Source organism: Corylus avellana, chromosome 11 (genome assembly GCF_965113065.1).
Source record: "Corylus avellana chromosome 11, dhCorAvel1.hap1.2, whole genome shotgun sequence".
Classification (NCBI taxonomy): domain Eukaryota; kingdom Viridiplantae; phylum Streptophyta; class Magnoliopsida; order Fagales; family Betulaceae; genus Corylus; species Corylus avellana.
This window is the reverse complement of record NC_142500.1, coordinates 19,147,566-19,159,374: the sequence shown is the minus strand read 5'-3', so window position 1 is coordinate 19,159,374 and position 11,809 is coordinate 19,147,566. Positions and strand designations below refer to the sequence as shown.

General features: G+C 35.2%; 2 protein-coding genes across 2 annotated transcripts; both read right to left on the bottom strand.

Moving 5' to 3' along the window:
* Window positions 1-110: 110 nt before the first annotated feature.
* On the bottom strand, window positions 111-3,557 carry LOC132166239 (protein NRT1/ PTR FAMILY 5.2-like). Its single transcript, XM_059577017.2, has 4 exons — window positions 3,410-3,557; window positions 2,527-2,744; window positions 1,708-2,279; window positions 111-1,057 (listed from the first exon to the last, which is right to left on the bottom strand). Exons 1-4 carry the CDS (start codon window positions 3,543-3,545, stop codon window positions 208-210), a joined length of 1,776 nt encoding a protein of 591 aa, XP_059433000.1. The 5' UTR covers window positions 3,546-3,557; the 3' UTR covers window positions 111-207.
* A 3,074-nt stretch (window positions 3,558-6,631) lies between these two features.
* Window positions 6,632-10,735, bottom strand: LOC132166304 (protein NRT1/ PTR FAMILY 5.2-like). Its single transcript, XM_059577101.2, has 4 exons — window positions 10,528-10,735; window positions 10,168-10,385; window positions 8,356-8,927; window positions 6,632-7,581 (listed from the first exon to the last, which is right to left on the bottom strand). Exons 1-4 carry the CDS (start codon window positions 10,661-10,663, stop codon window positions 6,690-6,692), a joined length of 1,818 nt encoding a protein of 605 aa, XP_059433084.2. The 5' UTR covers window positions 10,664-10,735; the 3' UTR covers window positions 6,632-6,689.
* Window positions 10,736-11,809: the final 1,074 nt, after the last annotated feature.

Genomic DNA, 11,809 nt, shown 5'->3' with positions numbered 1-11,809 from the left:
AGCCTTCCATGAATGTGATTAAGTTGAATAATTAAATACAGCTCTGTATTTTTGCTACAGATGTCATAATGTTTCGTTTATTTGTTTGGCATTTTCATCAGACAATTTTATTGCTTTTCTAGTCATAGTTATTTGATATGAAAATCAAGCAATACAAAATGACTTTTATCAGCTTATTCCTGTCTTCAGGACTTCATTATCTTGAGATTAAGCTTTGCTCAGAGGAGCTTCCATGGCTATGTCTCTCTTTGATTGCGGCACGTCATTATAAACGAAGAACTTTGCGACGAGTAAAAAGAAGAGGCCGTTGAGCAAGCTCAGGATGGCCAAGAAAGCATAATAGTAGTCTAAATGAGAGACATTCAGATTATCCAAAATCCAACCCTTGTGGCCGTTCCTCTTTGTGATATCAGCAACTGTTGATAAAAGAAAACTACTGAAAAAGTGCCCAATCCCAATGCTACTAGTGCAATATGAGGTTCCCAGGCTTTTCATGCCTTCTGGAGCTTGATCATAGAAAAACTCTAGCTTTGCAACTTCCACAAACGCATCTGCGACCCCTGCCAATGCAAACTGAGGGAGGAGAATGAAAATGGTTATAGGAACTGTATCATGTTTGCCTAATATGTGGTTTTCTCTGGCAATGTTGAGTCTTTTTCTTTCAACCAAGCAAGCTGTGACCATGATAATGACTTGCAACACAAGGCCAAACCCTAGTCGCTGTAGCAGTGTAATTCCTCTAGGGTTCTTAGTATAGCGCCGTACCGTCGGAACGAAGTAGCGGTCATAGATTGTCACGGTTATCAGCATGAAGATTGACACAAATGTTGTGAGACTTGCTGGAGGGATTTCAAAATGAGGACCCATGCTCCTATCTAGGGTTGTACCTTGTTTGACGAAGAGTGTATTTACTTGAGATATTATCGTGCTTGGTATGAATGTTGCAAACAAAACAGGAATCATTTTCATCATTTGCTTGGTTTCTTCTACTTGGGTCACCGGACATAGCATCCATGGTGAGCTTGGCCCGCTCTTCACTGCCGCTTTGTCAAGGAATCTGCAGGCAATGCCGTGTGAGCAAGGTGGCAGAACATTTTTCCTACTCTTGATCAAACTTTTGTTCTGTTTTCCTAAATTTTATCCCATAGATTATGCTAAATATGATAAAAGGCTTTCTGCTAAATTGCTAGTCTTTCATTCTTTCCCAGTGGCTGTTTTCCACAATGTTCTCAAAGAAAATAAATTTTTTTCTATTCTCAAATAAAACAAAATTGCTCAAAGATAAACATGTCTATAATTATAGTAAAAGAGAATATGTTTATTAAGATTGACAGTTTTTTATACAACCTATAAATTTGACACGAAATTAATGGGTTTGGGTTGATAGGTTTGACTTGTTTAATCAAATGAGTCGGATTATGATTAACCTATATAATTTTATATCCATGCCTTGACACGATCTCAATCTGACAAGTGATATTTAGGGTTGGTAATTTTTGCCGACGACCCGCAAATCCAATGCGAAATTTATAGGTTTGAGTTACGGGGTCTGACTTATTTAATTAAATGAGTTGGATTACGGCTGGCCTATATAGTCTTATACCTATGTCGCAATACAACACGAACTCGACACGCAAGCACGAATTGTCATCCTTACTCTTATATATGAATATTGTTATATATGTATATATAGTATAGATGATTAACCTTAATGAAGGGGTGTAGTCAATTCTGAATTTCCCCATTTTGGCATAATCTTCCAAGCTCAGTTCATGAAGCTCTTTTGGGTCAGTGGGTACAGGTACCTTCCTCTTCCTTAGAGCAGCAACAAGCACATTAGCTATCCTAGTGAAAGGACTCCCTGATGGCATTTTGTGCCTATAAAATGGAGTGCCCACCAAGAACACTGAAACAGAGAGCAAGAGCCCAATTGTTGGAAGGCCATAGCCAAGGCTCCACCCCACATTATCTTGTACGTAGATCAGCAAAGTATTGGAGAAGAGGGTGCCAAGCAAAATGCTGCTAAACCACCAATTAAAGAAGGAGAGCTTTTGGGTCCTTTCCTTGTGCTCAAACTCATCAAACTGGTCTGCACCCATGGTTGAAATGTTGGGCTTGGTTCCACCATTCCCTACAGCAATTAGATACAAGGCACAGTAGAAAATACCCACTTGCAAAGATGAGGCTCTTTTAGTGCAATCCACTTCTTTGATTCCATGACCACAAGATGGTGGTCTTAAGGCTGGCACTGAGACTGCTAGGGTTAAGAGGCACATCCCCTGTTTACAAAAGTTAGAGGAGCATTGAGAAAATCAAATGATTAAATTGACTCTTTTTTATTGGCTCAGGTTTTTGGAATAAGTGGTGATTTAACATGATATTAAAACAAAAGATTTAAATTTTGAACCTTGTCTCCATCATTTATCTGTCATTCATGTTGGGCCTCAATTATTAAGAGAGAGTTTGAACCCACATAAAGGAAAGTTCGTATATTAAATAATATACTTAGCAAAAGAGAAAATTTACCGCAATATAAATTCCTGAGGCAATGACAAAAGTCCAGTATCGACCAAGATGAGCATCTGCAATGTAAGCACCTAAAATGGGTGTCATCCATATAGTTCCAACCCAGTTAGTGACACTGTTTGAAGATTTTACAGTGCCTTCATGGAGTTTCTTTGCTAAATATTGCACTAGGTTTGATGAAATCCCATGATATGCCATCCTCTCAAACACTTCATACCCTACAAAAACATTCCCATCAGGAAATTGTAAAAACTTTTGTCATACATTAAATCACTATTTATCTCAAAAACTGAAAACGGAAGGAAAAACTTTTTACGTGTGATCAGCTCAAACTTCCCTTGAGTTAGTGTTAAATCACTAGGTGTAAAAAAAAAAAAAAACTCAAGTTAGTAGAAAATGGTTGATTCGATCATTTAATTATTAGTAGTCTAATACTTAGTCTAATAGTAAGTGAAATGCAAAATATTTAATTGAAATGGAAAGTGAACTTCAAAAGAGAAGGTTCGTATTCAAGATTATCACTTTGATATCATGTTAAATCAACACTTTATCTTAAACGCTTAAACGCTTAAACCGATAAAAAAGAGTAAATTTAATAACTTAATTGATAGCATCAGAAAAATTTGAGTGAGAAAAGAGAATTAGAATGATTAATTGCAAGACTTCATGTATATGATAACAGCATGGAGGTTCAATATATATAACATCTCAGATAATCTCTCTTTAAAAGAAAGGCTTAGCCAGGAGTTCATCCTTATTTAAAGATATATATTCAGCAACTATTGAAGTTTAGTCCATTTGCATTAATGTGAAGTGAAAGGCCTATCCCATTATTGCTTAATGCAAGGAGAAAAGGCACTAAAAAACACATACGCTACATTACCTACAATGAAGGAACATGCTCTCCATCCCCCAGTCTTGGATCTTAAAACGGGTCTACCTTTGAGATCCACAGTCCCATCTTGTGTGTAATCCTCTCTTCCATCTGCAGGCCCTTTTTCTTCTACTGCTGCCATCATGGTAGAGAGAAGAACTTGGGGACTCTAGTTATTTGATATCACGTTGGCCTATAGCTTTTTATATATAGACTTTCCATTTTCTTTCCTGTAGTTCACCTCTCTTTTCTTTCTTTTGGCAAACTTTTTCTACACAAATTATGTTATATATGATCCCACTTATTTCACATGGGTTAAGTAACACCCTCTCCTTGCAAACTGAGTTCTATGTAAAATTTGTATCATTTGGTATTAGAACCAACTATCACGTCAAGTATAAGATAGAATGAGTTGTGACTTTGTGGTCGAACCACGAAGAGGAAAGAAAAGATTACCATCGAATTAGGAGTCCTGCTATTAGGCTGCCAAGAGTCAGACAAGTGTCTGCCAAAGTCTGATGTGGCTTTATTAAAAAAAAAAAAATTTGTAGAAAAATCTCTCTCTTCCTAGTCTTGCTAGATTTTGTGTTTGTTTTTTTTGGTTAAATTTTTATAAGTTAATATTTAATTTCTAATGCCTCAAAATTTATTTTTTGATTTAAAACTAAAACCCATGGGTGGAAGGTTAACCCTTTAAGGACGGTATCACTTAAAAATGATTTTATCATCCTAAATTTAGTACTAATACCTCAAATTTGAATTTTTCTTTAACATCTCTCTTCTCTAATTTTTTTTTTTAAAAAAAAAAAGAGAAAAGGTTATGTCTGTCGCTTGGCTGCCAAATCTCAACTCTTGAATTAGTGCCAATAAAATGAGTGGATGTGGATATCGACAATAGAACATGATATGTTATGATCGTATCGATCCTAAATGGGTAAAATGATCAGCTCGAGTGTGACAGCAGAGGAAAATGATAGAAAACTGTTCCTCTTCAACTGGTCATTGCCACGTGCATGATTCCTGGAATGATGGGTTGAAAATTCTAACACATGGATTGGTTTGAATGAATTTCTATTCCAGAGTGATGGTTTCTGTTAGCCAACGTGAGTGTGTAGTGGGGGGTGGGGTAGTTTATGCATGTAGTGGGCGGTAGTGTAGTGCTTTGTGCACATGTGAAGAAGCGAACTGCCATGCAATGGACTGGTTGGGGGGGGAAGTGTATGTGACACCTACGATGGAGCTCATTCCTCCACACCTAGGGTTTGTCAAGTGAAGTGCATTCTGACGAATTTCCACTCTTAGAATTTCCTGTAACAAAATAAGGGTTTGAAGCAGTTCGAGAAGAACATTGGCTTGAGGACAAGGTTCAAGTGTTAGGCCACGTGTGTAGTGGGAGTGAGGTAGTTTGTGTATGTAGTGGAGGGGTAGTGTGCGTTGACATACAAATATGCAAATCGTACGAGTGCATGTGTTGAGTGTTGAGTCCTAAATTAAAGAAAAATAAGTAAATCCATTAGTTTAAGCTTTTAGGTTAGAGTTATGTATGTCTAAACATGTATATATTAATGTACTTTTGGTAAACTGAAACTCGAGCAGCAGGCCGGGCAACTCGGGCAAGAACTTGATTTCTTTGATATGTTATGTAATGATGGTTCAAAATATTTGGAGAACATTATGTATATAAAGTTGCAGCCTTGTTAATCATATTATTCGTCCTTTGGATATTATATTATTCCTGCTTCTTACAGATAAGAAATGCCTTAAGAAAGGAGGTTTCTTGAGTGGCGTTTTTTGCAACTTGTGTGTGTATTCCTTGAAAAAGGAGATTTCTTTCGTATGAATTCCTGATGGAAAAGATTTCTGGGGCATAAGCACTGAAAAAGCAGAGGTTATATTCTAAAGAGGCCATGACAACTACAAGTTGAGTTGAAGAAGAAAGTACCACGTGCCCTTTTTCTCTTTTGTGCGCTCGAGAGCACCTATGCTGGTGTATACGTATTGTGGTCAAGTTTTGGGACCATATACCTCTGCTGAAGAGTTATTCAAAATCTAGTATACACACACAGGGCTTTCTTAAAAACTCTTGGAATTAATTGTTCTAATAAGTAAAAAAAAATGGGTATCTTTCATTTATCTTACATCATTCATCATCTAATCATCATAATATTTAATTGCGATTTTATTTAAATCAATATGAGTAATCTTAAACTTTCTAGTAAAAAAAATGTATAAATTTGAAAATTATAAATATATGGGAAAACTTTACATACATTAGCTATGATGTTTTGGCACTTTTGCAGTCGTACTTTTAAAGTTTAAAGTGTCCGGTTGCCATGTTTTAAAACAATGCAATGTCACTTTTATGTTAAATCCTAACGGAAGGCACCTCACGTGCATTGCATGTGCTCTTTTTGAGTGACATTGATTAATCTACATGATTTTATGTGTTTGTTATTTTGTAAATTCTTTTTGGGACTTTGGGTATTCTCTAAATTTTGCATGTTGTTTTTCGGCAAAGTCGTAGTTATTTTGGTTTTCTCCAACTTTTTTTTTGGTTGTGTTGCCAAAAGGTTGAACAATATTTTCTATGCTTCCTGGTCGCGTTTTAGTGGATCCTACTATTGTTGGGTTTAACTAAAAAGTGATTAACATTTTTGTATTGTTTGTTTACTTGCTTTTGTGAAGTTGGAAGTGGTTCTCACTAGGGTGCCATTGACTTTACCTTGTAATTCTTGTTGTTTTCTGGTTTTTATTTTTATTTTTATTTTTATTTTTATTTTTATTTTTTTAATCTGGAAGTTGGAATAAAGCGGTCCCTTTATTGCTGGTGCTTATTGTGTTTGTTTATTTATCAATATGTAATCATGGATCCAGATTGTTTGATGTTTGAAGTGAACCACAGACCACATGGGTAGGTTAATTAGGAAACATAGGAAAAAACAGGGTTTTTTTACATCTTATATACAGTTGGTTATGGAATCAGCTATGATTTCAAGTTGCTTTTCAAGGAGGAGTTTAGTCTACAAAAGAGGTAGAAGATGTCAGAAGCCCGGAAGGACTCCGATCGCCCAAGTCAATAAGGGGCGAGAGGGAGAGCTCTCTTAGAAAATAGAGCATTATTGATAGTGTCAACAATTTTCTACTTATATATTGCCATCACAAAGAAGCATGAATTTTGAATTATCACCATGAGTTTTTATTTCTATTACTTCTATTGTTTACAGTGGACTGTATTTGATTGTAAAAGGAAAGCAGTGCTAAAAAAAAAAGGCAATATACAAAGAACTTTTTATCGGCTTAGTCCTGTCTTTGTTTCATTATATACGGATGAAGATTTGCTCAGTGAAGTTTCCATAGGTATGTCTCTCTTGGATTCTGTCACATCAACATTATAAACAAAGAACTTTGCAACGAGCAGAAAGAAGATGGAGTTGAGAAAGCTCAAGATGGCCAAGAAAGCATAATAGTAGTCCAAATGGGAGACATTTAGATTATCCAAAATCCAACCCTTGTGGCCATGCCTCTTGGTGATATCAGAAACTGTTGTCAAAAGAAAACCACTGAGAAAGTGCCCAATTCCCAAGCTGCTAGTGAAATATGAGGTTCCCAGGCTTTTCATGCCTTCTGGAGCTTGATCATAGAAAAACTCTAGCTTTGCAACTTCCACAAATGCATCAGCAACCCCCATTAATGCAAACTGAGGGAGGAGAATGAAAATCGAAAGCGGAATTATATCATCTTTGCCAAATAAATGGTTTTCTCTTGCAACACTGAGTCTCTTTCTTTCAGCCAAGCAAGCTATGACCATGATAATGACGTGCAACACAAGGCCAACCCCTAATCTCTGCAGCAATGTAATCCCTCTAGGGTTCTTTGTGTAGCGCCGCACGATCGGAACGAAGTAGCGGTCGTAGAGCGGAATGCTTATCAACATGAAGATTGTCACAAATGCTGTGAGGCATGCTGGAGGGATTTTGAAATGAGGACCCATGCTTCTATCTAGGGTGGTGCCTTGTTCGATGAAAAGCGTGCTTACTTGAGCTATTATGGCGCTTGGTATGAATGTTGCAATCAAAACTGGGATCATTTTCACCATTTGCTTGGTTTCTTCCACTTGGGTCACTGCACATAGCAACCATGGTGTGCTTGGCCCGTTCTTTACAGCTGCTTTGTCAAGCAATCTGCAGGCAATACAATGCAAGAGTAAGGAGATGGGGAACCAGAAAGGTAAGATGCAAGTATTTTAGTTTCTGCATATATAATTGTTTTTTTGTTTGTTTAATTAGGGAACTATTTTGGCTCATCCAATTCTTGAAATACAAAATTTTCCATAACATATACTTAAGATAAAGACCCAATTTCGCCTTATAAAGAATTAATATAAGACTTAGACCCTATATACACCCTTATAATTCACCTTAAGGCTTCGTAAGAAGATTATAGCGATGTGAAAAAGGGAAATGATCAGATAATAAATAAAAAAGTGAATATTGAATTTATAAATATCATGTTGTTATGAATGAATGGAAATAAGTAAAACTCCAAACATTCACTTTTAAAGAAAATTAAGTGGAAACTTTATTTACCCCTTTAAACTACCAAACACTTTTCAATTCGATCTAGTGAGACGGGGAACCAAATAGGTTCAATATATATGGAACCATTTTGGTTGATTCAATTCTTGAAATACAGAATTTTTCGTAACATATATATATAGTATCGCATAATAAGGATTCAATATGGAACTTAGTACTCATGAATGCTTTTATAATCTATTATTTACGCGATGTAGAACTAACTTTTTGGAATATCACAATGCAAGTGAATGTGTATATGAATATTGTGCTTAAGGCTTCGTACTAAGATTGCAGCGACGTGGAAAAGGGAAATCAGATAGATAACAAAGAAAAAAAAGCGAAAATTGAATTTATAGATAGTGTAGAGGTCTGATTAACCTTTGGGAAGGGGTGTGGTCAATTCTGAATTTTCTGGTTTTGGCATAATCTTCCAAGCTCAGCTCATGAAGCTCTTTTGGGTCATTTGGGACAGGTACCTTCCACTTCCTTATAGCAGCCACAAGCACCTGACCTATTCTAGTGAGAGGACTCTCTGCAGCCACTTTGTGCCTATACAATGGAGTGCCAACCAAGAACACCAAAACAGAAAACAAGAGCGCAACTGTTGGAAGGCCATAGCCAAGGCTCCAGCCTACATTGTCTTGTATGTAAATAACTATGGTGTTGGAGAAGAGGGTGCCAAAGAAAATGCTGAACATCCACCAATTGAAGAAGGAGAGCTTCTGGGTCCTTTCCTTGGGTTCAAAGTCATCAAACTGGTCTGCACCCATGGTTGAAATGTTGGGCTTGGTTCCACCAGTCCCAACAGCAATTATGTATAAGGCACAATAGAAAATTCCCACTTGCAAAGATGAGGCCCTTTTATTGCAGTACTCTTCCTTTATCCCATTATTACAAGATGGTGGTCTTAAGGCTGGTACTGAGACTGCGAGGGTTAAGAGAGTCATTCCCTGTGTATAAATGTTAGAGGGATATTGTGTCACTTTGAATTAATGGAAATAAGTAAAAGCCCATATATTCATGTTTAAACTAAATTAAAAAAGAAAACTTCACTTATCTCTCTAAACTATTAGACGTTTTTTTAATGTCTCGTTAAACTTTAAAAATTTGCAATGTGAGGCTTTTGATATTTCAACCTCTTAATTTCAATCACTTCTTACTTGTCAATTTTTTTCGTTAACTTAAATAGCCAATATGTAAAATGTCCGTTTTACTCCATAAAATTGTTAAAAATATAATTATGCCCTTATTACTAAAAAAAAATTCAGAAAAATGAAATAAAAAAGGACGACCCACGGCCACGTTTTCTTTTTCTTTCTTTTTCACTTTTTTATTTTATTTTATTTTTACATGTTTTAAAGATAAATATCAATTTAATAAATTGGGTTAAAGAAATTTATTTGAATCCAATTAAAAAAAAAGAAAAAAAAATGCTCAAATTGCAAACCCAAATTTTTTTAGGCCCTAGAGTTTGCCTGCATCTCAATGGGCCTATTGCAATTAAACCATGTTGAACTTCAGTCAACCCAATACAAATTTAATATGAAATTAAAGAGTTATGATTTAATAAAATAAAATTTGGGGCCAACCAGATTGACCCGATTAAACATGATTAATAAATGGGTTAATTTTTGGTTAACGCACTTAACCTATGCATAACCCGTATAAATTAAAATATGTTTACTCTTAAATCCTAAAGTCTAGGACAAAAAAAATTACCTTTACTCCCGTCCCTAGTTATAAAGATATAACTTCAGTAGTGGAATTAATTTTCATTCTCAATAACTAAGAATTATTGTGTATAAGATGTAATTTTCATACTGGGAATTTTGTTAATTAAATTGGTTATGCATGTCGGGTCAAGTCAACCTAGCACGACCTGTTTATTAAACGAGTAATGTGTATCAGGTCGAATCACCCACCTATTGAAATGAGCCGTGTCAGGGTTGAGATTCACCTGTTTACTTAAATGAGTTGAATTCGAATTGACCTTATAGTCTAATACTCAAGCTTTGACACGACCTAAACTCAACCCACGAACATGGATTGACACCCATTTGAGACTAATTGATTAATTTGACTCATCTACTCCTCTCCTTCCTCTATTTACTTAACAAAACACCAAATATATATACATATATATATATATATATGGCTTGATCGATTTAATTGGAATAATTCGAGATTTACCAGGAGATAAATTGCTGAAGCAATGACAAAAGTCCAATATCGGCCAAGATGAGCATCTGCTATGTAAGCACCTAAAATGGGTGTCATCCAAACAGTTCCAACCCAGTTGGTGACATTGTTTGAAGATTTTACAGTTCCTTCATGGAGCTTCGTTGTTAAATATTGCACCAGGTTTGATGCAATCCCATAATATGCCATCCTCTCAAACACTTCATACCCTACATATTTACACAAACAAAACAAGACTTCATATATATATAACATCTCAGCAGAAGGATTAATATATATAAGCTCGGAATCTCTATAAGGTAGAGAAAAAGACAGTGAAATTAAAGCTAGCTATATATACAATAGTATTACCAACAATGAAGGAACAAGCTCTCCATCCCCCAGTGTTTGATCTTGAAATGGGTCTGCCTTTGAGATCCACAGTTCCATCTTGTGTGTAATCCTCTCTTCCATCTGCAGGCCCTTTCTCTTCTACCGTTGCCATCATGGTAGCTAGAGAGAAGAGCTTAATTAATTTGGTAGCTTCACATCATGTGAGCTTATATAAGCTTTTTATAAAAGTTTTGGTAGCCAAGCACCTTTACCACCTCCAAATATCATACATTTTCCATTTTCTTTCCTTTTCACCTTTTTTTTTTTTTTTTTTTGGGGGGGTGGGGGGAAGTAATCCAATTTTTCTACATGCATGTCAAATCACCAGTTCAATTGTCCTAAAAATTTAAGCGAATACGAAAGTTAAATTGTAGAATCAAGGTTTAAACTCATAACTTTTTCTGATAGTATGTTAAGAGCATATTTGAAATTGTGTTTAAGAAATAGAGCTTTTAAGTAAAAAAAAATGTTTTTTTTTGGAAAGCCTTTATTTTTATGCTTTTGTCAAAAGTGCGTTTTGGCAATTTTTAGAACCTATTTAGAATTGCGTTTGAGAAATAGAGCTTTTAAGTAAAAAAAAAAAAAAAAAAAAAAAAGAGATTTTTTTGGCAATTTTTAGATTTTTTGAAGCCTTAAAAGCAATTTCAGTATTTTTTTTTTTACCAAACTTATACTTTTTTCTTCAAACAGTCTTTTTAAGTATTAAACTCACTCTTAGGCTTCTCAAATGTACACTCAAACAACCTCCTAGGCTTTTTGAACCCTTAGAAGCGCTTTCAATTTTTTTTTACCAAACATGCATTTTTTTTTTTAATTTTTAAAACGGACTTTTTGAGTGTTAAAAACGCACTTTTAGGCTTTTCAAATGCACATCCAAGCAGGCCCTAAATCATCAGCTGTCCCAAAAGTTTAAACTGATAAAAAATGATGAATTTAGTTATTTAATTAATATTGTAACACTACTACTACGTACAATATTTTATTTTATTTTTATGTTAATTATCTCTATAATAATGTCAGTCTATTTTTGTTTTGTACTATCGTTTGAATTTTTGTGGTGATGTTTGCCTCATAATTAGTATCAAACAAATCATCAATAATATTGAGAGCGACGTTGACATGCTGGAGAGGTAATGAGCTACAAATTGAGAGAAATTAATTTAATATCTATTTTGTACTTCATTTTTGGTTGGCCTCATTGCAATATGTTAGAAATTGTTAGGGAAAAATCGATTCTAATGGAGCTTTGGAAGTACCCGAT